The sequence below is a fragment of the Channa argus genome, chromosome 22 (assembly GCF_033026475.1).
Source record: "Channa argus isolate prfri chromosome 22, Channa argus male v1.0, whole genome shotgun sequence".
In the NCBI taxonomy this organism is placed as follows: Eukaryota; Metazoa; Chordata; class Actinopteri; order Anabantiformes; family Channidae; genus Channa; species Channa argus.
The window spans coordinates 12,760,806-12,788,737 of NC_090218.1; the positions used below are offsets into that span (position 1 = coordinate 12,760,806).

Genomic DNA, 27,932 nt, shown 5'->3' on the forward strand with positions numbered 1-27,932 from the left:
TGTATTGAACTGACTGAAGAGACTGGAGAAATCATGGGGAGTAGTAGCAGCTCATCCTGGAGCTTTGCCTGGATGAGGGTCTCTTTGTGGCTTATTTTAGGGTGAGTCGGAACAGGCTGGTTGTCTGCTGACAATCATCGGGACAAAACAATCGTCCCTGAGACTGAGACATTATTATGGTGTGTGACAATCACGCAGCATCATTTTACTGTCAAATTATTTTTCTGAGCACACAAGCAAACACACTGCTATTGTCCTGCAGGCTGGGTGTAGTTAGACTTTAACAGTTGTCACAGTTTGTGTAACTAAATGTGTTCACATTTTATTTTTTTTTATATATTACTGTTATTGTTAGAATAAAGTTAGAATATTTTGACTTCTGTTGCTACAACAACACAGTTGTAAATGGATAATTAACTCATACGCTCACTCTAATAGCTCTGTCAGTGTGCATGATATTTCTTTTAATTAGTTCTGTCAGAATGCATGTAATACAAATGACAAATACAAAGTTTTAGTTCTGCAAACCTGAACAGAAACCTGCATAAACATGGTCCAAAACCCGGCTGTGTATTTGTCCTGTCAGATAGTTGACATTTAGCAGTGAACATGTGAGTCCAGTTTAGTTTGGATGAATAACAAGGGCACAGCAGCTACTGAGTAAATAACCTCCTCTCTGTCTACACAGCTTCATGCTGCTGATGCTGCAACAATTTTAAATTTCCTTTTTTTAAAAGACTGGTTTAAATGCAACTAGCAATGAAATGGTGTTATGGATATGAAGAAAAATCAAATATGATGCAGAATACAAGTAACTTACTTTTCACTTATTGCTACAGAGCGAGAAGTCTGCAGCGCTGCAGTTTTTAAACCATCCCTGAGGGCAAAGATGCTGCTGAAACACAACAACATTGTTAAATGTCAGGTGTTAGTTGGAGGCTTTCAACTGTGGTTTTTGATGTGACTACACTGCAAGAAAAAAGTAAAAAGCAACACATTCGGAACAAAAATTGTCTTGTGCCTTTACACAGTCATTACACAATGTCCCGACACAAAGACTGGCATGCACTGTCTTTCCATAAGGTATTGCATGGACTGTCTTTTGATGTGTGTAACAACCCAGTGAGTACTGCTATCAGCAATGTTACATCGACCCCTGTAATGTCCTCTATACTCTAAACAACACGTGCACAGACAAAGACATAACGTTTTAGAAGGCACAGCCTGATCACTGTAGAGCTGCAGTTTCAGTTGTTCAGGAAGTTAAGCATAGTGGTTCAAATCTGAAGGACACAGTAAGAAATTATTAATGTAATATTGTAATATGACTTACTGACCATCATCCACTCATCCATTATCTTTCACCACATATCCTATTTGGGTCTCGGGGCTGGAGCCTATCGCTGTAGTCATCAGGCAAGAGGCAGGATCCACACTGGACAGGTCGCCAGTCTATCTCAGGGCCACAGAAAGACATGCACAGACGTTCACACTGACATTAACATCTACGAGCAGTTTGAAACTCACCAAGTAACCTAACGTGCATGTTCCTGAACTGTGGGAGGAAACCAGAGTCCCATGAAAGGAAGGGGGGAACATGCAAACTTCACACAGAAAGGCCACAACCAGCTGAGGTGCAAACCTGCAACCTTCTAGCTATGAGGTGGCAGCGCTAACCACTCCACCATACACCATCTCACACACCACAGCATGATATTACTGATGTTATTTGATGCATCTGGACTCCTGCATAAATGCAGCATTTTTTTCTTATATCAAAGAGTACAGTCGAAATAACATTTGGTGAATATTGAGGTATTAACATAATGCAGATATTCAGTGCACAGAGTCTCTCTCATTGTGTCTCAGTAACCACATAACAACTTACATTTAAGTAACACAGATAAGAATCTGATTGTCAGAGAAGAAAAACATTATTTTATTCCAGAAAATCATTTGACCACACTTCTTCCAGTCTCTTAACTGCATCAACATCTGGATAATAAATATCCATCAGGTGCGCACAAAAATCCAGATAAACAAAGATGATGACAGGAAATTATGTCCCATTGTTCAGTGTAATATTTGATTACATTTGTTTTTCCTTTAAAAAGACACTAAAACTCTCATAAATACTGTAGTTTTATACAGAAGCTTCCCCACTATGTAAATAGTGAAATGGTAACACTGCCCACAAGATGGGCAAGTTTTTTTTTTTTTTTTTTTTTTAAATCAAAAATATCTGGCAGGTTTGGTGAAAACTGCATCATAATCATTGTGCTGATGAAACTCAACTTTAATTAAAATCAGTATAAACTGAACCAACCGTGACTCCATACTCCATCACAAGAACACGATGGCGCTGCAGACTTAAGACCACAGGCAGCGTTGGAATGGTCGCTTAAAAATTTAATCCCACCTGCAGAGGTGACAGAAGGCATCACTTCCTGCTTAATGTCCACGTGGCGACGTGATGTGTTCAGATATGTCAGAGATTAAACAAATGTCCTCACTGTGGGTTTTTGTGCATTTTAAAAAGTCAACAGACGAAGCGGCTGCTCAGTATCGTTTGTCCTCAGGTGGCATGGCCACAATCACTTCTTTGCTCCCAAAGTCCCAGAAGGCCGTCATGTGGAAGGCCATGTTGGAGAAGACCACCAGGTACTCACAGAGGGCAAACAGGGTGTAGACTGGAGGACAGGGAAACACAGAGACAGCGTGTGAAGAGCTGAAGAACAACAGGGTTTCTGCAGGTTGACCAAGTAATATTTAAGACATTTATGTACCACACAGAGCAGTGCAGTGCCTGCTTCATCATCACACCTGCCCGAAGAAGAAAGCTTGACTGACAAGCAATAAGGACAATATGGACCAAATTTATTACTTATATTTTCAGCACTTCCCAGCAGTGTATTATGATAACTTTTAATGGCACGACAACTTATAATAACACAATTTGGAGCCAGGTAAGATAATGAATAACTGAAAAAAATAAAACTAAATATTTACCAGTCCTAAACTACAAATTAGAAAATAACTTTTTCTGTAAGTTATATTCGAGTTTAAGTATAAGGATTATAATCCAAAAACATCTCCAGGCTGTTGAAATGTTTAAACAAATTAATTTCTTAAATTCAAATGTTAGCAGACAAAACAGATGTTTTTTAAAAAAAATTTTATTTTTGTCCTTTCGGCTTATCCCTGAGTTCAGTGTCGCCACAGCGGATCATTGTCCGCATGTTGATGTGGCACAGTTTTACGCCGGATGCCCTTCCTGATGCAACCATCCCCAAGTTCTACTGGGCTTGGACCGGCACTGCACAGCTGGGGATGGGATCGGGCTGCCGGGGGGCTCAGGGCCATGCTCAGAGACACCTCGACATGCACCCGTGACAGGGGATCGAACCACTGACCCTGTGGTCCACGGACAACTGCCAAAACAAATGTTTGCTCCACATACATAAAATATGTACAGTAGGACCTAACAGAAGAAGAGAAAAATATTTCTAATTTCTGAATTAAGAAGGGGGTTTATGGGTCTTTGTCCTATAGTGGGGACAGATTTACATCTTTTACCTCGATGAATCTGTAAAGAATAAAAAATTGTGATGCGATTTTAGATAAGTCCATAAAGCTACAGCATCTAATCATTTCTAATAAAGACGTTAGATTCTCGGTGAAGGCCTCCTCACTTACAGGTCTCCCTACTCAAATAAGTGCTGGAAATAAAAGGACTCAAACAAACTGTGGGTGGTACTGATGCAGTACTTCATGTTGGTGGAGCACATGGTGCGGTCGTAGCTGCTGAAGCCTCTCTACCCTGGATTTATCCTGTAAATACAGACGAATTAGCTCAAACAATGAGAAGAATCCAAGAAGGACACTTACTTCCTGGTTCACAGTACTTGTTGTGTCGTCTGAAAAAGTAATAGGCAACCAGACAACAGCTGCAGTTGAACAGGAAGAGACGCATTTTCCAACGATACGACGTCATTTCCTGAGAGGGAGAGAGAGAACTCAAACGTTACTGATCTATAAATAATTACCTAGGAACAAACCACTACAGCAGGAGCTGAGTCTTTTACTTCCCAAAGACGTTCAACATACAATAACAAATTGATTTAACAAATCATTGACAAAAGTATAATAACTGCTGAACTTTTAAAAGTTTTCTCCAGGATCATCTCTGGCTACACTGTAAATAAAGTCATTCTTAGAAGAGTAGCCCAGAGACAAAATCAATTAATTCTGCCTTTTTGGTTGTTTGACAGACTAACAGACTAATAAACACATCTGACGATTGTCTTTTTGTTTTGTGAAAACTGTAACTGCAGATCAATTGTCAATGTAAAGTAACATGACATTAAAGTAATAGAAAGCCGAACATACTGTTGGTGCTTGGGTTATTTTATTACCAGCGTTGCTGTCGTGCAACAGGATCACAGCTCAGCTGGACGCTGCAGAGCAGAATGGAGATCTGCACGTTTGTGTTGTTCATTTTTACCTTTATTACCAGAGTGATAATAAATCACGGCTTCTCTTCCTGCATAAACTAAAAATGAACTTTCATTTCATTGGGTCTGACACCTGGTATGAAACAACTGCTGGCATTTAGCCACTGCTAAATTATTGCACTAGCAAATAAATTCACAGAAATGTGTCACTGTTAAAGATCATTATTCATACTAAAGTTTACTCTTTAAATTTGTATAATGTCCGGCTCAAGTTTTCAACAGTTACATATAAGTAATCCCAACCAAAATTGTCATACAATTATGAGTTATCTGGTTGAGTAGCACAACTTATTATCACACTGTTAAAAACATTGAAAAGGGAGTATTTCCAGGTTAAGTGTGGGCACAGAATGGATTATTAAAATACCAGGTGCTTGCGCTGCATCAGCTGCTGAACGTTTCCTGGAAGCTCAGCAGTCTCGTCACGTGACCGACTGATCGATGGCTAGAGTTTAAAATGACTAATGGATGAATCTGTGTGAACAACACTCAACACTGATTCTGTCAGCATGTTGAGGCGTGTGTGTGTGTTGTATGTTCTCTCTTCCGATACTAAAACAAGGAAGAACCAAAATAATGTTTGACTCACACGTTAAAGTTGGAACTCTATTTCCTGCTTTGGGACCCTGAACATCTAAAACCAAATCAGCATTTAACAAGTTGGGTTCCTGCTCTGCTCAGCTTTTTTCAACCCTTTCGATAATGTGGTGTTAAAAACAGGATCATGATCTGGACTTCCTTGTTCTTTCTTGTTCTTATTTAAAGCAGTGCATCACAATACATCAGTTTGTGGCCACGCGTGAAAAGGAGAACAAGCATGTGTTTAATCCCTCAGTCTTTGTAGAGCTCAAGCTCAACAAATCATCCTTAAGGACCCTCACAAATTTCCATAAGTTCTCCTAAAAGTTGCCGAGAACCAACAGTATGCACCTTTACTTAGTGTTCAGAGAATCACAGAACCTGCCTGAGAATCAGTAAAAACCTCTACAGAAGCCAACCAAACTTACTGTACTTAAAAATCGTAAAATCCTCCTGTAGAACTAGGAGCTAAATAAAACTACCTAATAGCTCCATCAGGAACTGTAAAAACTCCTCAAACATCATAATCAAACGCTAAGCAGATGTAGAGTTGTTGGCCTGCAGCGCCATCTGCAGGTGAAAACTCAGAATGTCTGACTAAAGACTGGTTCAGGGGGCTGAGCAAACTTTCTAAAATCCAATATAATGTTGATAAAGACTTTAGCATGTAAATAACATGTAGTAGCCTTTCCACAGCAGACACAATGCACATGTGAGACAGTATGTTTTAATGTTAGTCAGTGTCAGTGTTTCCCCTGTTTGGGGCAAGAGGCATCTTTAAAAGTGTAATGTGCCACATGTTACGGTGTGTCAGCAAACAGTGTTGTTAAAATAGTCTAACACCAAATTAAGTGTTTCTTTTGATATATTTCAGTATGTTGATTTTATCTTGTTATTCTGATACTTTTACTTAAAAGATTGTTTTAACGACTTCTATTGTGAAGTAATTGATTTCTAATGAGGTTTACAAGGAAATTATTCATCAATAGTCTTCTGTTGCATGAGAAATAAATATCCAAACAGTTATATTCATTTGTACAAAACCTCTATCAAGCTCTAATCATGTGTGATTGGTTTTCTTTTATCATTTTGGACATTTTAGGAAATTATTGGTCAGATAACAATAACTTTTAGAGACAGATAAAACAGTAACTGACAAATCTTTTGTTTGTTTACCTCTTGATTCCCGTAATATCTCTTGATCACGTGCCAAAGTCTGCATGTGATAAGCATGTGCAGCAGTGAGCTCCCTATGAACACGATGAAACCGTTTTTATGAACATCTGCAGAGACAAACAGGCCATTAGCACTTTCAGTGAACAAGGTGAGGAGCAGCTGCAGCAACAAGAGGACAGTAAGTACAGGGATGCTTGGAAGTTTGTGAACTATTTGTGCATAAATATGACCAAATCCAACATGTTCCATCGATCAGACAAAGTTCTTATGCTGGAATGTAGACTATCGACATTTAACAAACTTAATGTTTCTCGTTATAAAAGTTCTACTTTGGTTTCACCTTTCTTACAGAACTTTCTTTTTTCCTCCAACAGCCTTCTGATTTATCGACATGGTCTTAAACAAACTGTAGACAGGCATCAATGTTCTTTTTGGACACTAAATAGTCTGTAGAAAAATCTGTACTTTTTGCTTAATGAATTCGATTGGGTTTTTTTTATCTAGTCTTAGAACGTCTGATCACGTTTTAGGTCATATTTTTGCAGAAATAGAAAAGAATTCTAGAGGGTTCACAAACTTTCAAAAAACACTGTAGTGATGAACTTAAGTCAAATTTTGTCAACACATACATTAAAGTTCAGATTCTTGGCAATATTATAGTTAACATGAGAAATGGTTATACTGTTTTTTCACTGTGATCAATGAACATCAAATAAACTAAATATGCTACAACGAAATTATGTCAATGAACTGCTTTAAAACCTGTAAACTTCTTGTCCTTCTCACATTGGTGCTTTATCAAAATAATAATTAAGAAAGTAGCCACAAAAATCATGATTATTATTGGCTTCTTCACTAAATAACTATCTTGTCTGGTGAGGTTTCAATCCTGCCAGAGGGCCAGGCCCCGCTGACCATATTAAACTCACTGTAGGTTTCGGTGGAAGCCACATATGTGAGCAGCAGCAGGCCGGTGTTTTCTGCGAGACTGCAAAGTAGAGCCAGGCAGCTCAGCAGCAGCTCTGGCAACTTCTGCATGAAACAGCCGCGGTAGAAGCTGAAATAAGCAGCAGAGAGTAGGTAGCGTGGCGCTGAGTGGAGGCCGATGCAGCAGCGCCAGATGTAGCGCTCCGGCACGCGGCTGATGGCGGAGCTGATGGACGGGAGGTAGTTGGAGACCTGGTTTGTAAGAAAAAACACAAGACACTAATTTCAGCTTTTCTAGCAGGGAACAGACTCTGCAGACATCATTCAAGTTTATATCTTAGGCTCTGTTGTTTTCAGCTGCATCACAAAGTGCTACATCATGAGTATATTTGTGCTACGGCAGCTGTGCATCATTATGCTATGGCTGATCTTTAATACTTTCCACAGTAGTTGTTACTAATGAACACTTCACTGTTTCTTGGATTCATGAATAAATAAGTGACTCTGCATATATAGGCTGTTTTATTGTAGGCAAATAAATAGAAGTTTACTGCTTTAAAAACATGTTTTATAGTCTTTACTCTTCATATTAGCTCTAAATAAAAAGGTTTTATTTTGCATCATTTAAATGGGCAAACCAACTGCCGTAACACATTTTCCATGCAGACGTTTCCGTACAGTTTCTAGATACTGTATTTACTATAAAAACGTACCTGACAGTGTGTGTATGTCGCATCCTCAAAGTGGTAGAAGAGTGAAATGGAGAGACAGGCGATGAGGCCGGTCAGTGGGAGCAGAACTGTCCCCACAGCGAAGCTGGTAAACCGGAGCCGGATAAGTGGCCGGTCCAGGTTGCTGTACGGCACTGGGAGCATCCTGGACTGACTCTACAGAGGACGACATGTGGCAGAAGCTTGCAGTACTTATCATAAATCAGCATTTTTTTAAAGCTAATCAAATGTTCATCATATCAAATGTTTGTTGGGTGGGATGAGCAGTAAAACATGTCCCTCACAGTTTCAATGAATATAGGTGATGTCTGGTAGAGCTAAAAGTCATAATTGTTCTTGATTCTTGTACAGACTTGATTGTATTTTTATAATTTTCTGCAGCTACTTTGTCCAAATCCTTAAGAAATTTTGTTCACTGTAACAGAAACATCTGATAGACTGAAACTCAAAGTGTAGCACAAATAAATGGCAACAAAGCAAAGGTTTGTTTTTATCAACTAGTCTCGTTTTAAGAATTGTTGAAATTACGATGCACCAAATATTACAATAAGAGTAAAGAAAGTACAAGTTTAAACCATTAGTTAATAAAGACATTTTTATCGTCATCATTCACCATTAATACATATTACACATACATTTTACAATGAAAGTGATTCTCTGCATCTAACCCACCCCCCATAATGTAACTTGTCAATTTTTCATGCATAATGTGAGCATGTGCTTCTTTACCACATCTTGAATCTCAGGAAACTGAAATATATTGGGATTTAGACTGCTGGACAAAACAACTTAGGATGTTAACACGAGATGAAGGATCTCGCCTTCATCTTAAGAGATGAAATGTTGATCACGTGTCATATTCATCTTTTGAAGTCAAACCCAAATGTTTTCAGTCTACAGCAAATCAAAGGAAATGGCGTCATTGTTCCAAACATGTGGAGGGGAGTGCACATGGAACTATAAACGCTTCTTAAACGTCTTTGCATGTGAACAGGCATTTAGTTCTGCTGCACTTTTAGTTTGGCTAAATTGTCAACAATTATCAATAGCGTTTAGTGTGTTATTCTCTAAAACTGTTTGACTAAACCTAGAGTTGGTTTAGAACACGTATCAGTTTACCTGTACAGGTGAGCCTGTGTGCTAACAGTTCCAGTCCTTGTTCGATGGTCACTCCACACAGTTTGTGGCTAAACTTGCCCTGTAACAGGAGTAGATATGTCGGATAATACCGTACAGCACTCACCTCTACAGTTCTCCAGACTGACTCCACTTGGTCCTTTGTGACTTTACATCCATTGAACCGTTGTTAGCTTGTGTTTAACGGTTTAGCGTTAGCCTCATTAGCTAATGCTAATCCTGTTAGCTTCAGTAGCTACTCAGGCATCATTATTAGCTAATGTTAGCCATGGTGCTCACGCTAACGCAAAATATGGCTAAACCCGTTCATTAACTACTTCTTCACAAAGGTTCGGATCAGATTAATGTTACTGATACACTTTATATTAATACATTTTCTAGTTTCATCAAGTGTAATGCTCCTCTACTAGATTAAGCCATTGAACTTTGCCTCTCGTAGCACAGACATCCGGCTACTTAAAAGAGACTACCAGCTTCCGGTCATGGCAACCTTCAGAATAAAAGTCTCTAACAGAAAACCTGCGTGGACATTAGCAGAGGTGGAAAGTAACTAAGTACATTTCTACAAGTACTGTACTTAAGTACTTTACTTGCTTTGCAGATTTCAGGTTTATTAAATTATTCTATGGATTTCATTTGTACTGCTTAGAAGTGTTAAAAACACAGGGATAATACAATTTATTATAAAAATACTAAATGTTTTCTTCTTTTAAAAAGTTGACATTCGATGGTGTTTATCAGCAGAGGAATTCAGGTGACAGCAGAGAGATTATTTGCACATGTTTACACACGCAGCACAGTGGTGGAGCGGTTAGTGCTGCGGCCTCACAGCTAGAAACTCACCATGGGCCGTTATCTTCCTCCAAAACTGCAGAGTTACTAAGCAGTGGTTCAGTGTATTTACTCAGATGTAAAGTTTTCACTCCTTTCTGACTTCAAAAAAAATTAAACATTTGTGCTACAAAAAGTCTTTAAGGCTTTTTTTCATAATCAGGACTTTCCAGCCTGAAATCCATAATTTTAAAAGGACATTTTATAAAGTTAGTACACTGTTGAATTTGTCTTGTTTGCCTAAGGACAGAGGGTTGGTGTATGACTGTATATTGCTTTGCTTTGGTTTTTATTTAAATTGTCTGGTTTTATTTGCCTCCTGTGTTATAAACCTGGCACAGTAAAGCATACATCACATGTTGTTAGAAGAAGGACACGGGTGTGGTTGATACTTGGTTTTCAGCAGGTAATAGACGTTAGAGACACAGAGCACAATCAGCAGACACCTCTGACCGTAAAACTTTAACATTTTTCTTTGTCCTCTACATAATTCCCCATCTCACCATGCAGACACAAAGAAGCTGGTGAAGACATGAAGAACATTTTGTTGTCAGTCAACACTTGCAGCTGGATGAGTTAAAAGAAAAAGCTCGAGGTTTGACAATTTAATGCCTCTTCTAAGAAAACCGGCCAAACTATCCCCGAGCAGAGTTTGATGTGACTCGACACAAACAGCAAAGGGATACTTTTAAAGATCTATTAACGTGTTAATTCTCACTGTCCACTGGAATCTGTTCAGTCAGATGTTGTTTTTTTAATACAGACTGTTGCAAAACTGGCTCAGGGAACTGAGGAAAAGAGGAAGGGAAGAGGTCCACACACCCAAAGGGATCAAATGTCAGTGTAGATTATTTAACTAATTAAAAAAGTAAGACAAAGGAGGTTTTCTATACACTGGCAAAACCCACCGTTCAGATGCAGACAGTGTTACTACACTTATTACTGCACTCTGTGGCATTAAGCAAACACACTTCCTGTCAGATCCCAGACGTAGATTATAGGTGAAGTAACTTATGTAAAACCGGCAGGATTCAGAGCTCTGCCAGCCCATGGCTGCTCAACCATGAGACATCAAACATCAAACTGTAACTGTGAGTCTCCTTCATTTCAGACTAGTTTATTTCTCCTCCTTATAAGCGAACTAACTACTCAGTAACGCTAAAATTATGAAAGACAGTTACAGTTTCAAGATTTTTCAAGCACTTTATTTCTAATTCATGCACATTTCATATCTTGAAATTACATCACTAAAATTCAAGCATTTTCAATGTTTTCAAGCACCTGTACGAACCCAGTAAATTCACACTTGTTAGTCCCCTGTTAGTCCCTTATGTGTCTACACTGTCAACTTCACTCCCAGAGACTCTTGCCACACACAGGTTTTACTTTGGACTCCACTTACCAGTTTTTTTCCCTGCATAATTATTCCCTTGGCACCTATTTTGTGTTTTGCTCCCGGTTAGGGTTATTCTCCACTTTTCTTGCTAATATTTAGTTTCATTGACCCCTGTGTAATATTTCTTGTCAGACTCTAGTTCCACTGTTTCATGTTTGGTCTTAGTATAAATTCACATTGTCCTGTTCATGTTTTCTCCTGCCCTGCTCATGTTAAGTCCGTTTGTCTAGTTTTGTCAATGTAAATTTTGACCTTTGGAGTTATTATATTTTTCTGAATCAATAGACCCCATTCACCCTCACGCACCATCTATTTACTTGGGTCCATCCTCATACACCAATCCTGAAGAATTTCTTTTTAAGTTCAGAACATGCAAAGTACGATGTACTTTTACTTTCAGTTCCTGACAAAATTGATTTTAGATGTTGATAACAGGGTGTGAGGGGAAAGAAAAAGCTGATAACATCTGACAGGACACAGTATCCTTTGTGTCCATAATATTGGTCTGTAACTGATATGAAAATACAAAATGGGAGGAGTTTTTACTGGTTCATATCTGTGTCTGAACTCTGGGTTGGTCTCATAGTTCAGTCCTCTACACAGCAGAGCACAGGCAGCAGATACTACTCTCAGTGAAGACTTTTCATTTGTCCATCTGACAATGCAGACACAAAAAAACAGAAGAGATTATACTGAGCAGTATATTGAGGGTCGACACTTAAAGCTGGATGAGTTGAAAGTGAAAGCTCGAGATGCTGGTTTGACCAGTCAATACCTCTTCAAAGAAAACATCCCAAACTATCCCCGACCGGAGTTTCATGTGACCCATCTGAAACACGACACAGACAGAGAAGGGTTGACTGGCATCAGGAGCGACGGTGGATTCAGGGACCCAGGTAAAGACTCTCTGCAGCTGCTGTGGTGGAGTCTGGTTGTGGGACCTGATGATGTTACAGCAGCAGAGACGAGGCTCCTGGAGAAAACCTTCCCAGACCGGACAGAGGAGCAGGTCCAGATGCAGCAGAGCTTCCTGGGGACGTTTGCCACCTCCCCGGCCTTCGAGGAGACCTCCAGACTGGGCTCGTACCGCTTCACCTTCCCGCTGGAGGAAGTGCTGCAGGCCTACAGCCAGCAGGTAAAAAGGTTTTCTGTCTTCACTGTGTCAATCTGCTGGCAGAATAGTGTTGTATTTAATGAAAAACTGTTATTTTGTTTTTTTTTGCTTCGTTTGCTCACAATCAGGTTTTATGCTAATGTTTTTAGAAGGTTTAGTACATCTTGTAATTTTTCTGGTACTGTCTGAACTTCAATGTCTGCTGCATTAAGCAAACACACATCCTGTCAGATCCTAGACATAGATAATAGGTGATGTAACTTATGTAAACCTGCAGGGTTCAGAGCTCTGCCAGCCCATGGCTGCTCAAACATGAGCCATCAGACATCAAACTGTAACTGTGAGTCTCCTTATGCTCAGTTCACTTTTACTAATAAAGGAACTGATCTCACCAATAAAGGGCTGAAGCATCTTAACGGACGTCTTCACCGACACTGAACTTGCTTCTTTTACATCTAGTTTGAGTAGCACATGTAAATGTCATTAAACTTCCCTCTGACCTCCCTATATTAAAATATGTGCCTCCAGATGACATCACCTTGAGAAACCTTCAGTTTAGATTATGTCATCTGGTTGCTCACACTAAGAAGTATGTAATCATGGGCAGCCTGCTTTTCTGGAGCTCCTCCAGATGAGATCATCTGAAGTCCTAATGGTGAGAAACTGGAGCTGGAGTTTTTCCAGCTAGAAGCAGAGAATGTTTTAATACCGGGAAGTCAGAGGGACATTGAAAAGCATTTCTGTACATTTACATAAAGCCATAGAAGCCAGTTGAAAATTGGTGAAGTCGCCCGTTAAGCTTTGGTATCATAAATATGTTCCTGGTTCTTTTCCACTAACATTTCACTGAGTATTTTGGATGCACAGTGACCTGGACCCCTCCAATAAAGACTGTTTTATCGTCTCCAGTTTTGCTCTGGTGCTCAGCCTGTCATGCGGGTGTTCAAGACAGTCTTCTACAAACAGGAAGTGGTGCATGTGGTGGTGGTCCACAGCCTGGCCAATCAGCAGCTGTTCTCAGAGTACCCTCTGCTGACTGATGACCCAAACGCCGTCTGTGTTTACAGAGATGGCTGCTTCATCTGGAGGCCTGAGGCCATGTGTGAGACACACAGGTGAGAGCTCAGACCTCCTCAAAGATTCAGAATATTAAACCTCTTATTTTAATAACATGGATTCAAACTATGAAATAGATTCTGATCTGCTGCCATATTGTTAGGGAACATTATTGACTTTTGTATTTATAGTGAAAAAGGTAAATCACATTACGTCACCATTGAATTTGTGTAGAGACCAGAATGAAGAGAATCCAGCCAATAATAATAATAATGTTATTATTTTAACATTTATTTTTAAGGCAGCTGGAAACTTTTTACGTTTTATATTTATTTTCACTTTCGATTCCTGAGAAAACTTTATTTCAGTGTCTGAGTGAAAAGGACGTTGCAACATGTAGGAAAAAGAAGGAAGAGACAGAAAAAGCTGATGCTTCAGAAAGATGTTGTGTTCTCTGTGTCCTTATTCTTCTCATTGTTACTGACATGAAAATACAAAATAGGAGGAGTTTGTAGTGATTCATATCTGTGTCTAAACTCTGGGTTGGTCTCATAGTTCAGTCCTCTACACAGCAGAGCACAGGCAGCAGATACTACTCTCAGTGAAGACTTTTCTTTTGTCTATTAAATCTGCATCACACTCCATCTGACAATGCAGACACGAAACAACAGAAGAGGACATATTGAGCATTATATTGAGGGTCGACACTTGAAGCTGGATGAGTTGAAACAGGAAGTTAAAGATTTTGGTTTGACAAGTCAATACCTCTTCAAAGAAAACATCCCAAACTATCCCCGACCGGAGTTTCATGTGACCCATCTGAAACACGACACAGACAGAGAAGGGTTGACTGGCATCAGGAGCGACGGTGGATTCAGGGACCCAGGTAAAGACTCTCTGCAGCTGCTGTGGTGGAGTCTGGTTGTGGGACCTGATGATGTTACAGCAGCAGAGACGAGGCTCCTGGAGAAAACCTTCCCAGACCGGACAGAGGAGCAGGTCCAGATGCAGCAGAGCTTCCTGGGGACGTTTGCCACCTCCCCGGCCTTCGAGGAGACCTCCAGACTGGGCTCGTACCGCTTCACCTTCCCGCTGGAGGAAGTGCTGCAGGCCTACAGCCAGCAGGTAAAAAGTCTGTCTGTTATTGAACTAAAAGAAGGGGTATTTTATGAAATGACACGTAAAGTTTTTATTTTACAGACAACTAGACAACAAATAATCTCTCAAGTAAGAACATCGAAATTCAGAGCGATCGATGGTTAGTGTGCGTCAGTGTGATTAGTGTTAGTAGAGATATTTAAACCAGGTAAAAACACACTGTGATTTCAAATCTCATTTTTTAAAAACACACTCTTACAGTTCACACAATTCAGTGATTTTCAGTAAAACAACTGTGTTTTATTATGTTAAAATGGACAAATACAGAGTTCAATGCAGTTAAATGTCTTTAAACTCAGTTATTAGAAACTAACTGAGCTGTAAATGAAGTGGAACCAAATCATTTGTGTAAAACTGACTTCACTGAAATCAATTAGTTGTGTAGCTGCTGTCTGAATCTCTGTGGTCTACAGAAACAGGTCTCAAACATCCTGTTTCCGTGGTCCTCCGAGGACCTCGTCTGCTGCCAACCCAAGGTGCGGATTCATCTTCCTGTGTTAGTGGTTCTAATGTCGGCAACAACAGGCCTCTTCATCCTAAAACGAATTACTTTGAAGTCAGTGAAACATCCAAAGGCGGTGGCTTGTTCCACCCTGGGACCTTCTGATGCGTTCACAAACCACAGGCAACCACAGATTTCGCCTCTGAAACATTTTGATTAGTCACTGTCATTTGTCAGAGGACGGTTTGGCTGCAGGCTGAGTCTAATTTGTCCTTGAAGACAGCGAACAGTAGCCTACAGTCTTTCAGTGATTTTAACCCAAACACATCTTTATGTTTCCAGTTTTGCTTCGGTGCACAGCCTGTCATGCGGGTGTTCAAGACATTCTTCTACAAACAGGAAGTAGTGCATGTGGTGGTGGTCCACAGCCTGGCCAATCAGCAGCTGTTCTCAGAGTACCCTCTGCTGACTGATGACCCAAACGCCGTCTGTGTTTACAGAGATGGATGCTTCATCTGGAGGCCTGAGGCCATGTGTGAGACACACTGGTGAGAGCTCAGACCTCCTCAAAGATTTACAATATTAAACTTCTTATTTTCATAACATGGATTTAAATTATGAAATAGATTCGGATCTGCTGCCATATTGTTAGGGAACATTATTGACTTTTGTATTTATGGGGAAAAAGATAAATCACATTGCGCCACCTTTGAATTTGTGTAGAGCCCAGAATGAAGAGAATCCAGCAGGTAAAGCTGCCTGCCCACATGCACTGTGCATGTGACAAACAGAGACACACTTACAGCAGGTTCTTCCTGTTTAGATTCAAGACACACAGAACTTTATTCATCCCAGTGAGGAATTCTTTTGCCTGGTTACAGCTAAGAAGAAAGAATAAAGGGAAGAAAAAACAACCCCCTCAAAAGAATAGAAGAAACTTCCAGGCTGATAAAGAATTTTAAAAATGACGTTATAGAATATACTGTGTACAATAAATCCAGTGTTTGCAGTGCAGTGAACAGTAATGAGGGCGATTGCAGTAAATAATCAAATGTGAGGATGAAGACAACAGCTGATAAACAGTGAAGTCAACATGTTCACAGGCAGCTGAGATACAAAGACATAATTCATTAGAAAACAGTGTATTGAACACTGACACTGAAGCTGACTTGAAACATCTCAGTCTGCTGTTGCAGATGCTGAAGGACCTGAGCTTCAGGTCCATGTGGACATAATGTGATTGACTCAGGATGAATCTGACAGAGGGAAAGATCATGTGTTTGTAGAGATGGATTTAAAGAAATGTGAACATCCTGAGAGGCAAATACAGCACAGACATGTGGAGCTGAGCTGAACCAACACACTCACATATCAGTGAATAATGTTTGTTTCTGTCTTTCTGTCAGGTACGAGTTGATTGAGAGACGCGATGAAAAACAGATAGAGGTTAAGAAAATGGTTGGATGGGGTGTACAGTATTATGTCTGGGACAATGTTGCTGTCGGCCTGCACATGGAGGAAGGACAGGTACCTTCACTACTTCACCTTCATAGACTGATGACGTCCTCCTCCCTGTTTAGTCTTTTAGTTTGAAGTTGAACAGAGAAACACATTCAATAAGTTATTGAAAATATGTTTGATTATATGTGTGTTTTATATTGACACCGGGGGCGGCTATAGCTCAGTTGGTAAAGGCAGTTGCTTACCGACCACAGGGTGAGTGGTTTGATCCCCGGCCCTGGCTATATGTCAAAGTGTCCCTGGGCAAGACCCTGAACCCCCAACAGCCCATTCCCCCTCCCCAGCGATGCAGTGCTGGTCCAAGCCCGGTAGAAATTGGGGAGGGTTGCGTCAGGAAGGGTATCCGGTGTAAAAACAGTGCCAAATCAACATGCGGACAATGATCTGCTGTGGCGACCCTGAACTCACGGGATAAGCTGAAAGGAGAGTAGTAGTAGTGTTTTAGATTGACACCATCATTTGGTAAATGTGAGAATCTGAATACAGCAGCAGTTTTTCCCTGTTGTCATATTTTGTTACATTTTTGTTCAGATTTGTTTTGTTCCTGAACGTTTAACAAAGCTCATTAAAGTGCTTTAAAAATGGTTCATGGCATCATCACTGTCTCTTGAAGTCTGGAAACATCTTTTATCCAAAGTCTCTGCAGTTGATCTTTTTCTTTTCCAGGTGCTGAAGTTTGATCCTGATCGACTGAGAGAGAATCTCACGATCTGTTATAAAGGAAAATCTCAAATTGCCCGTGAATTTGATAGTTTGGAGGACGCTGAGCAGTGTGTGAGAGATCTGTGGCCTCCAGCACCACTGACAGAGTCACAGAAAGGTAATGAGAAAAACCTGACGTCACCTATGTTGCTACAGTAACTTCTCCATCTCCCATGAGGCCTTGCAGCACAGCAGCTCAAATACAAACAGTCCCATTCTAATCACAACACACAGAGGCTGGTTCATGCTCCTGTGTGGTTTCAGAGCTGTAATAACCACTGACACTTGTCTTATTTCTCGTCTTTGCAGCTTCATGTAAGACTGAACCTGATTCTTCTGACTGATGAGTTCATAAAGGATCTAAATCATCAGGAAAATCTCCATTTTCATTTAAAAAACCTCGGAGACTCTGCAACATCTTAGCATCTAATAATGTAACTGTGTGATCACACTGAGAAGATGTATTCATTAATTATGGGGGCAGAAATAAACCTGTAATCTTCACTTGTCTTGTCTTTAATCCTCCACATTCGACTCACTGCAACACAAACTGAACCAGCTTTTTTAAATATTTTATTAGAAACAACAATCTTAAATCTCACCAAGACCAATACAATGTATCTGGCTACTCACCAAGATTTGCAAATTTCCAGGTGTCACAGACTGATACAGATGTTAAGTGTCCTCACAGACAACGTCTCAGGATTTGTCTTTGCAGAAAAGCAAAGCTGAAGCAAAACAACATTTCACTTGTAGCATGTGTAGCAAACACAAGGCTGCAGACACAGACTCCTGTCCAAGGTAATAAACTGACCTTTAACCTTTCCCCCAGAGGAAGGAGAGTGGACCCCCTCCTTTCTCTGACCATGTCTTAGAAAGCTTAAACCAACTTTCTCCAGATGAACAAAGACTCTGTTCTCCTGTGACATGTAAATGCACATGGACACTGAACCTCTGACTTTGTAAGTTTAAATTATGAACACTCCCTACTGTGATTCCTTATCTGACCCAAGTCAGGTTGCACCCAAAATGATCCGGATTTAGATGGTAGACTATCTTCTACTCCCACACTTCTACCGCGATGTAAATCAGAAACCACCACATATCAGCCACTGACTTTAATTCGGTACATGTCCAATATCTGTATGAACTGATGTCATGACCTTCATGAAACCTGAATAATACGCTTCCATAGGTGATTTCATGATGTTTGATCTGAGTCTGTTTAAAATCTGATGGAAATTTCCAAAGATAATTTTTGTAGGAAGAATTAGTAAATGTGTGATGGAACCACAGTGCAACCAAATGTCATTAATGTTCATTATATCCATGACTTTGACTTTATATCACATGAGCTAATGCATGCTTTGCTTGCAAACCTGCAACCTTTTAGCTGTGAGGGGGCAAAACTAACCAGTCCACCACCGGGCTGCTCCTCAACTACACCATATTATCCTTTTAATTACTTAACGGACAGAATAATCACCTACATGAGGTCTTTACACATACGTCATATGTGGATGTGCTGCTAATTGTCATTAGATGATTTCATATTGTTACTTATTTAGGTTTATTAGAATATGCTGATTAGTAAATCAGCCTAATGAACATCCACAACATGTATCTTCTAGATAAAGAAAACTGGGCATTTTCTCCAAAAGAAGTTAAATGTCAATCATCTTTAAAATATCAGAAAAGTCGTCTAAACATCAGTTCAGGCTGGACCTTAACTCACGTCGTCATCTGTCCAAGTATCACACTTTTTTCCTGACTTTGTAACCTCAGCGCATTAACTCATGATTTTTCTATGCTCAGTCTTTGTTAAAGTTTTATCAGAGCCAATTTAAGATTTGCTCAGGTAACAGATGAAAGCGACTTTTGATGTTGGACCAAATGATTTATTTCTAACATCCTAAACCAGCTTGCATTTTTACTAAAGGTACTTCAGGATCAATTAATACATTTGGCTGCGTTACCATCATTCATACCAAAGTGTTTGTTCTTTGACCTGAATATTATCTTTGTTAGTCAGTTTCAGAGCAAAGAGCAGCTTTAGGAGTCAGTGTGGTTGTTCTGGCCTCTATTGGTAACTCCAGGGGTTGGTAGTAAAGGCCGGGTGCCAGGCAAAATGACGAGGTTGGTGGAGAGGGCAAGCTGGTGGTGAGGACTGGAAGAGACAGACGGTGGCCAGGAAGAAGGAATCGACTGAGGAGAGAGGAAGCTTAGAGGAAGAGGTGAGTGACAGTGATCCCTACTTGGTAGAAAAAACAGGTCCAGAAACATGCAAGTCCAAGTCCACAACATCTATCCTGGTCCGATCAGTACAGTAAAATTTGATCCATTATACACAGTTCCAGACTCCCAATCCTTAAGACAGTTTCCTAGATCAATTTCTATCAGTTACTTAACCCATACATCCAAATCCACATCCAAGAGCTCAATAAACAGACAAGGAGATACAGGGGTCTCAGGAGAATCAGAGGCAGACAGGAGCTCACAAGGAAACCAGGTAACGGTCAGACAGGTCAAAATGTACCAAAAACTAGAGCAGCAAGCCGGACTGTTCACTGTCACTTACACAGAAAGACAATCTAGTAGAGAGCTGCCGGTACAGCTGGGTTTAAATAAGCAGCGGCACTGGTGAAAACAATCAACACTGATGAGGTGTTAATGAAGTGACCAACAATAACTATGGAACAGGAAGTGGAGTATAGGGACTGCAAAAATAAAGTCAAGGAAACAGGAAGTGGAGCAGGTGACCGTGACAATTTTATAACTGTTTCTTTGACGGGGATAAGTTATTGATAATGTGGATGTTTGCTACATTATTGTGATGATCCAGTGTATCAATAGTAATACTGATAACTCACACTCAGAAAAAAAATCACAGTGTTTACATTCAAACTAAAGTTAAACTGCATTTCATCAAATTAAATAAGGAACATGTTTAAAGGACAGAAGTTTGTTTTTTTTCTGTGAAGAATCATTAATGACTTTCTGTGTAGTTTTTTATAATTATTTGGGGTCATTTCCCTGAGAGACAGTTTTTCAGAAACACTGATCACGTTCACACTGTTACACACACTGAGGACGACACAGTCTGAGCTGTAAGCTGAGGTCAATGGAGCAGGAAATCAAGAAATAAAACAGTTTTTGTGGATCAAAGTCATGTGACTGGTGTCTTCTGAAAAGTGACCGTCAAACCAGAATTCGTGATACTGAACTCAAGTTAGAGTGGCACAAACGAGGTTTGGCTTTAGCTGAGCCTGATGAACCTAGAAACAAAGTGAACTCAGAGCCACATGCAGTAGGTTTCTCTTTATGGGAAAGTTTCTCTCACACACTGTCGCTCCATAAAACTCTCCATAAAAAGAATAAATAAAATCAACACACTGAGTGGTTTCCAATTATTTTCTCACTTTCATTTACATTACAGAATAAAACACCTGCAATCATTTAAACATGCTTGAGAGATTTTCTTAGGACTTTTTTCTTTCTTTCTTCCTTTTTTTTTTTGTGATTTCCATCCACTATTGTTACGTTCATACGTTCCCCACAGCCTTCTCAAAATAAAACTTTCATTTTGAAAGAGCTTGTCCCCGGGGTTGGTCCCTCTAGAAGCCACATTTGTACCTTGTGGTTTATGGGGGGCAGAGAGCAGCTGTAACAAGGAGAAACAACTTCCCCCAGGAATTATTAATAAAATGCATTATTTTACATAACTCTTCATTCTTTTGGCCTGACACAGACTGTGTCCTGAAATTGTACCTTAACTAAATAAAATGTACATATACAACATGAACGTAGTTACCTTTACATGAGTGCAGATTGTACTTTGGGGTACTTTGGACTACTGGACCCCTATCTCCTGTAGTTTGATGGGGTCTACAGTCCTCTGCAGCATGGGGGGACACACAACTTGGTGTCCACACGATTTCTCCTGATAGATTTGTCCTGGTGAAAACAGATTTCTATGAAGTAACGAAGAATCAAATGCTGCAGACAGGACGGAGGGAAGCCCCTAAAACCGAAACTAGCATGAATGTGCAGAAGTCTAAATGAGTTTTAATTCAGACAGTTGAAGGTTTCGCTCCCCTGGTTTCATACACAGTCTTCCACTAATGTTGTGACAGACGAGACACCTGTAACCATGGTAACTGTACAGAACACAGCTGGAGACAGCTGTTACCTCCAAATAGAAAGGTGTTATTAAAACACGAATATAGATCTAAATATAACAAATAGATTATTAGACACCAGTGTATAAAAAATTAGCTCAGTTTGGATCATTTATCACCATTCAGCCTAAAAAATATTTGCTGATTCACTTGTCTGCCAAAATTCATTTCAGTTTAAGGATTTAAATACTTTCAAAGCACAAATTTATTTAGCTGAATTAATCACAGAGCATGTACTTGATTATGTTTTAATCACTTGTCAGCCCAAATGACCCATAAAACATTATGTATTTTGTGAAAGAAGCCTGAAATTCCTGCACACTAACGTGTTCTGTGTGTTTACAGTTTCAGTCTGATTTTCTATTACAGCTTTCAGTGCATCTAATGTTATGGAAAGTTGTCATTTACTTCAGAGCTGATTTGAATTTTTATTAGCAGCGGACAACAGAAGAAAGGTGGTTTCATTTAGTCTGTTTCCTAGTTCTAAATGTTTCCAAAGACCTGTTCAGTCACAGGAACCCACCTCAACCAGGACTGGATGAGTTCAGGGATCCAGCCTGAAGCTGCTGTAGTGAACTGGGTTTTAAAAAGGTTTTTGCTCTTTCCTGTCAATCAATAAAACTTTAGGGAAAGCTGGTATTAAAAATGATGTGTGTGTGGTTTTTCAGTCTTATTATTATTATTATTATTATTATTATTATTATTATTATTATTATTATTATTATTATTATTATTATTATTATTATTATTATTATTATTATTATTATTATTATAACATTTATTTTTAAGGCAGCTGGAAACTTTTTACGTTTTATATTTATTTTCACTTTCGGTTCCTGAGAAAACTTTATTTCAGTGTCTGAGTGAAAAGGATGTCGCAACATGTAGGAAAAAGAAAAGATAAAGAAAATTAAATTGAAGATGGAGAAACTGAATGAAGAGACAGAAAAAGCTGATGCTTCAGAAAGATGTTGTGTTCTCTGTGTCCTTATTCTTCTCATTGTTACTTACTTACAGGAAAATACAAAATGGGAGGAGTTTGTAGTGGTTCATATCTGTGTCTGAACTCTGGGTTGGTCTCGTAGATCAGTCTTCTACACAGCTCGGGCACAGTGAAGACTTTTACCTGTCTTTTTATTCTGCATCACACTCCCATCGACCATGAAGACACGAAGAAACAAAAGAGAACATAATGAACAATACACTGAGGGTCGACACTTGAAGCTGAATGATTTAAAGAAGGAAGCTCGAGGTTTTGTTATGAAATACCTCAAAAAAAACATCCCAAATTATCCCAGACCAGAGTTTCATGTGACCCATCTGAAACACGACACAAACAGAAAAGGGTTGACTGGCATCAGGAGCGACGGTGGATTCAGGGACCCAGGTAAAGACTCTCTGCAGCTGCTGTGGTGGAGTCTGGTTGTGGGACCTGATGATGTTACAGCAGCAGAGACGAGGCTCCTGGAGAAAACCTTCCCAGACCGGACAGAGGAGCAGGTCCAGATGCAGCAGAGCTTCCTGGGGAAGTTTGCCACCTCCCCGGCCTTCAAGGAGACCTCCAGACTGGGCTCGTACCGCTTCACCTTCCCGCTGGAGGAAGTGCTGCAGGCCTACAGCCAGCAGGTAAAAAGTCTGTCTGTTATTGAACTAAAAGAAGGGATATTTTATGAAATGACACGTAAAGTTTTTATTTTACAGACAACTAGACAACAAATAATCTCTCAAGTAAGAACATCGAAATTCAGAGCGATCGATGGTTAGTGTGCGTCAGTGTGATTAGTGTTAGTAGAGATATTTAAACCAGGTAAAAACACACTGTGATTTCAAATCTCATTTTTTAAAAACACACTCTTACAGTTCACACAATTCAGTGATTTTCAGTAAAACAACTGTGTTTTATTATGTTAAAATGGACAAATACAGAGTTCAATGCAGTTAAATGTCTTTAAATTCGCCCACATTCACTTTCTCCTTCAGTTTTAGTTCTTTTGAAGTTTGGAAGCAGTCAAACGGCGGTTGACCGAATTTAGTGCGAGACTTTGTTACAAGAGTTTTCAAATTTCAGATCATAAATCAAATCCCAAACAGGATTCATAAGGACCCCAAATATGAAGGCAAAATGTAGCAGATAGCAACTTTTTACTGGCTTCAAAAGAGAAGCAATGTTTGTTCCTAAGGTGAAATGAAAGTTTTACTCTCAGTTTTTTGATCAGCTTCAAAATAAAGACAGTTGATTAAAAAGGAAGAGACCATTTCAATTGGTTCTCCATTAGTTGTTTCAAGCGGCTGATGATTTGAGGTTTTAGTTTTTCTTTTTGAAAGCAACACGTTTAATTTTGTCTGCATTAATGCGCTCGTTAGAAGATGGTCTCTGACGCTGCTCTTGGAATAATTCAATAATTCTGTGTGTAGGAGGATGGAAAATGAAACCTCTGGTTGGTGAAGTGAAGCCTGACATCATAATAGTAAATGTTCAGCTTAGTTTTCAGAATCAGAAGTAACAAAAATGGTCAAAGTTTGTCTAAAAATATTTATAGTTAAGTAATAAAAAATTTAATTTGCACCAAACTCACTGGTTGAATAAGAATTTATTAGAAACTAACTGAGCTGTAAATGAAGTGGAACCAAATCATTTGTGTAAAACTGACTTCACTGAAATCAATTAGTTGTGTAGCTGCTGTCTGAATCTCTGTGGTCTACAGAAACAGGTCTCAAACATCCTGTTTCCGTGGTCCTCCGGGGACCTCGTCTGCTGCCAACCCAAGGTGCGGATTCATCTTCCTGTGTTAGTGGTTCTAATGTCGGCAACAACAGGCCTCTTCATCCTAAAACGAATTACTGTGAAGTCAGTGAAACAGCCAAAGGCGGTGGCTTGTTACACGCTGGGACTTCCTGATGCGTTCACAAACCACAGGCAACCACAGATTTCGCCTCTGAAACATTTTGATTAGTCACTGTCATTTGTCAGAGGACGGTTTGGCTGCAGGCTGAGCCTAATTTGTCCTTGAAGACAGCGAACAGTAGCCTACAGTCTTTCAGTGATTTTAACCCAAACACATCTTTATGTTTCCAGTTTTGCTTCGGTGCACAGCCTGTCATGCGGGTGTTCAAGACATTATTCTACAAACAGGAAGTAGTGCATGTGGTGGTGGTCCACAGCCTGGCCAATCAGCAGCTGTTCTCAGAGTACCCTCTGCTGACTGATGACCCAAACCCCGTCTGTGTTTACAGAGATGGATGCTTCATCTGGAGGCCTGAGGCCATGTGTGAGACACACTGGTGAGAGCTCAGACCTCCTCAAAGATTTACAATATTAAACTTCTTATTTTCATAACATGGATTTAAATTATGAAATAGATTCTGATCTGCTGCCATTCTGTTAGGGAACATTATTGACTTTTGTATTTATGGGGAAAAAGATAAATCACATTGCGCCACCTTTGAATTTGTGTAGAGCCCAGAATGAAGAGAATCCAGCAGGTAAAGCTGCCTGCCCACATGCACTGTGCATGTGACAAACAGAGACACACTTACAGCAGGTTCTTCCTGTTTAGATTCAAGACACACAGAACTTTATTCATCCCAGTGAGGAATTCTTTTGCCTGGTTACAGCTAAGAAGAAAGAATAAAGGGAAGAAAAAACAACCCCCTCAAAAGAATAGAAGAAACTTCCAGGCTGATAAAGAATTTTAAAAATGACGTTATAGAATATACTGTGTACAATAAACCCAGTGTTTGCAGTGCAGTGAACAGTAATGAGGGCGATTGCAGTAAATAATCAAATGTGAGGATGAAGACAACAGCTGATAAACAGTGAAGTCAACATGTTCACAGGCAGCTGAGATACAAAGACATAATTCATTAGAAAACAGTGTATTGAACACTGACACTGAAGCTGACTTGAAACATCTCAGTCTGCTGTTGCAGATGCTGAAGGACCTGAGCTTCAGGTCCATGTGGACATAATGTGATTGACTCAGGATGAATCTGACAGTGGGAAAGATCATGTGTTTGTAGAGATGGATTTAAAGAAATGTGAACATCCTGAGAGGCAAATACAGCACAGACATGTGGAGCTGAGCTGAACCAACACACTCACATATCAGTGAAAAATGTTTGTTTCTGTCTTTCTGTCAGGTACGAGTTGATTGAGAGACGCGATGAAAAACAGATGGAGGTTAAGAAAATGGTTGGATGGGGTGTACAGTATTATGTCTGGGACAATGTTGCTGTCGGCCTGCACATGGAGAAAGGACAGGTACCTTCACTACTTCACCTTCAAAGACTGATGACGTCCTCCTCCCTGTTTAGTCTTTTAGTTTGAAGTTGAACAGAGAAACACATTCAATAAGTTATTGAAAATATGTTTGATTATATGAGTGTTTTATATTGACACCGGGGGCGGCTATAGCTCAGTTGGTAAAGGCAGTTGCTTACCGACCACAGGGTGAGTGGTTTGATCCCCGGCCCTGGCTATATGTCAAAGTGTCCCTGGGCAAGACCCTGAACCCCCAACAGCCCATTCCCCCTCCCCAGCGATGCAGTGCTGGTCCAAGCCCGGTAGAAATTGGGGAGGGTTGCGTCAGGAAGGGTATCCGGTGTAAAAACAGTGCCAAATCAACATGCGGACAATGATCCGCTGTGGCGACCCTGAACTCACGGGATAAGCTGAAAGGAGAGTAGTAGTAGTGTTTTAGATTGACACCATCATTTGGTAAATGAGAGAGGACAGGTACCATCACTGCTGATGATGTTGTGTACTGCACATGATGCAAATGCTACAAATGCCAGAAGTGAAACTATATGGATTATTTACCATGAGTTGTGTAAGTTTGTCCATATAGCTGTGCCTGCTTCTTCATTCAGGATTCCAACCTGTCATGTTTTGCCTCCAGGACAAACCTTCCTAATGTTCATCAGAAAAGCAGCCATGACCAAATGGACCCAGCGGTCTACTGAGGGACAAGTCCCACACCACAACAAATACAGATAGAAACTTGACCTAGAGGCCAATATGGCCACCAGAACAAAGTATCACATGACTTTAGTTTTTTAGTTGTTGATGACAAACCTTCAGCACTCTGAGGGCAGAAATACACTGTGTGTTAGACTAAGCTCTGTAACTAAACACCTTTAGGCAGTTGCCTGCTGCAGGAGCTCCTGTTCATCATGTCTGCTCTGCATCCTCACCACCTGTTGGACTCCTGAAACATCTTTTATTCTGCAGTTGATCCTTTTCTTTTTCAGGTGCTGGGGTTTGGTGCTGATCGACTGAGAGAGAGCCTAGGCTTCTGTGAAGAGGGGAAGCCTAAAATCACACGTGAAAGGTTTGATAAGTACGAACAAGCTGAAAACTGTGTTAAAGAATTGTGGCCCCAGTATCCTGCATCACTGAGGAAGGAGCTGTCACTTCAAGAGTCCTTGGCAGATGCTATTAAGAACAGATACCAACCATCGCTTCAGGAGCCCAGATCTGCATTAGATCCGCAAACGCTGATTGTGGGTGACATTTCTATTAAAGATGTACAAGGCAAAAACTTAAGAAACAGCCAGAAGTACTGCCGTCCCAGGGCTGTGGTGTCTGATATGATACAATTAATTCCTGATCTTCTGGCTCAACACCCAACAGTAGAAAACATCGTTGTGCACGTAGGAGCCAACGACATTTGGAAAAAAGAATCAGAGGTTCTCAAAAAAGACTTCATTGATCTTTTAAACTTTCTGAGCTCCTTGGATGTGGAGGCGTTCATCAGTGGCCCGCTACCGCTGATCACAAGACGGGTCGAGAGATTCAGCAGATTGTATGACCTAAACACATGGCTTCCACAAGCATGTGCCCGGCATCCAGTGCGCTTCATTGACAATTTCGACCTTTTCTGGCGGCGCAGACACTTGTTCAGGGCAGATGGAATTCGCCTCAACAAACGGGGAGTAAAACTGTTCATCTCCAACCTATTTTACTGCATTCGCCGTTCATCAGTTTCCCACGTCCAGGTTTAGAGGAGTCAACAACAGAAACCTGTCCAGGTGTGCTCCACGTCTCACCCAGTGGCAGCTGGGAAAGGCTGCAGCACCCTGCGACCCTGAGGAGGATAAATGGTTAAGATGATGGAGAGATGATTAAATGTTACAACGTTGTGCGCGTGGTTGATATAGTGAAGTACATGTGTCACTTTTTATAACCTTTCACCCCAAATGTATAGCTGTGTTTTTCATTATGTTGAAATTAATGTTGAAATTTGTATCTAATTTTTTTAAGGTCTAGTGCATTTTATTCTGTTTTTTAACCGTAATGCCTTTGAGTTTGACATGTGCCACATTAATAAAGCTTTTTTTATCAGCATCTCCATGTTTCCTGTTCACTATAATCTGTTTCTCAGTCTAACAAATCTTGTGTCTCTACTGAAAAGTAAAATTATGGAAACAGAAATAATTGTGTGGCCATTTAAAGGGCTTTGAACTTAACT

The 27,932-nt window shown here is 40.1% G+C and overlaps 4 protein-coding genes across 5 annotated transcripts; 3 read left to right on the forward strand and 1 right to left on the reverse strand.

Annotated features, from left to right (window-relative positions):
* Positions 1–1,915: 1,915 nt before the first annotated feature.
* Positions 1,916–9,519, reverse strand: pgap2 (post-GPI attachment to proteins 2). 2 transcript variants are annotated; one of them, XM_067492262.1, is made up of 6 exons: positions 9,171–9,519; positions 7,910–8,083; positions 7,199–7,448; positions 6,270–6,376; positions 3,889–3,997; positions 1,916–2,690 (listed from the first exon to the last, which is right to left on the reverse strand). In XM_067492262.1, the coding sequence occupies exons 2-6, from the start codon at positions 8,069–8,071 to the stop codon at positions 2,560–2,562; spliced, it is 759 nt and encodes a 252-aa protein (XP_067348363.1). In that variant the 5' UTR covers positions 8,072–8,083; positions 9,171–9,519; the 3' UTR covers positions 1,916–2,559. The 2 variants fall into 2 exon arrangements, with proteins under 2 accessions (XP_067348363.1, XP_067348364.1); XM_067492263.1 differs by having other exon boundaries at positions 9,047–9,519.
* A 2,340-nt stretch (positions 9,520–11,859) lies between these two features.
* Positions 11,860–14,153, forward strand: LOC137108250 (uncharacterized). The gene is made up of 3 exons (XM_067492618.1): positions 11,860–12,426; positions 13,315–13,520; positions 14,017–14,153. The coding sequence occupies exons 1-3, from the start codon at positions 11,953–11,955 to the stop codon at positions 14,108–14,110; spliced, it is 774 nt and encodes a 257-aa protein (XP_067348719.1). The 5' UTR covers positions 11,860–11,952; the 3' UTR covers positions 14,111–14,153.
* LOC137108249 (uncharacterized) lies at positions 14,017–17,788 on the forward strand. Its single transcript, XM_067492617.1, has 5 exons — positions 14,017–14,586; positions 15,404–15,609; positions 16,468–16,588; positions 17,249–17,402; positions 17,594–17,788. The coding sequence occupies exons 1-5, from the start codon at positions 14,113–14,115 to the stop codon at positions 17,626–17,628; spliced, it is 990 nt and encodes a 329-aa protein (XP_067348718.1). The 5' UTR covers positions 14,017–14,112; the 3' UTR covers positions 17,629–17,788.
* A 4,741-nt stretch (positions 17,789–22,529) lies between these two features.
* On the forward strand, positions 22,530–27,808 carry LOC137108251 (uncharacterized). Its single transcript, XM_067492619.1, has 4 exons — positions 22,530–23,088; positions 24,539–24,744; positions 25,603–25,723; positions 26,713–27,808. The coding sequence occupies exons 1-4, from the start codon at positions 22,624–22,626 to the stop codon at positions 27,463–27,465; spliced, it is 1,545 nt and encodes a 514-aa protein (XP_067348720.1). The 5' UTR covers positions 22,530–22,623; the 3' UTR covers positions 27,466–27,808.
* Positions 27,809–27,932: the final 124 nt, after the last annotated feature.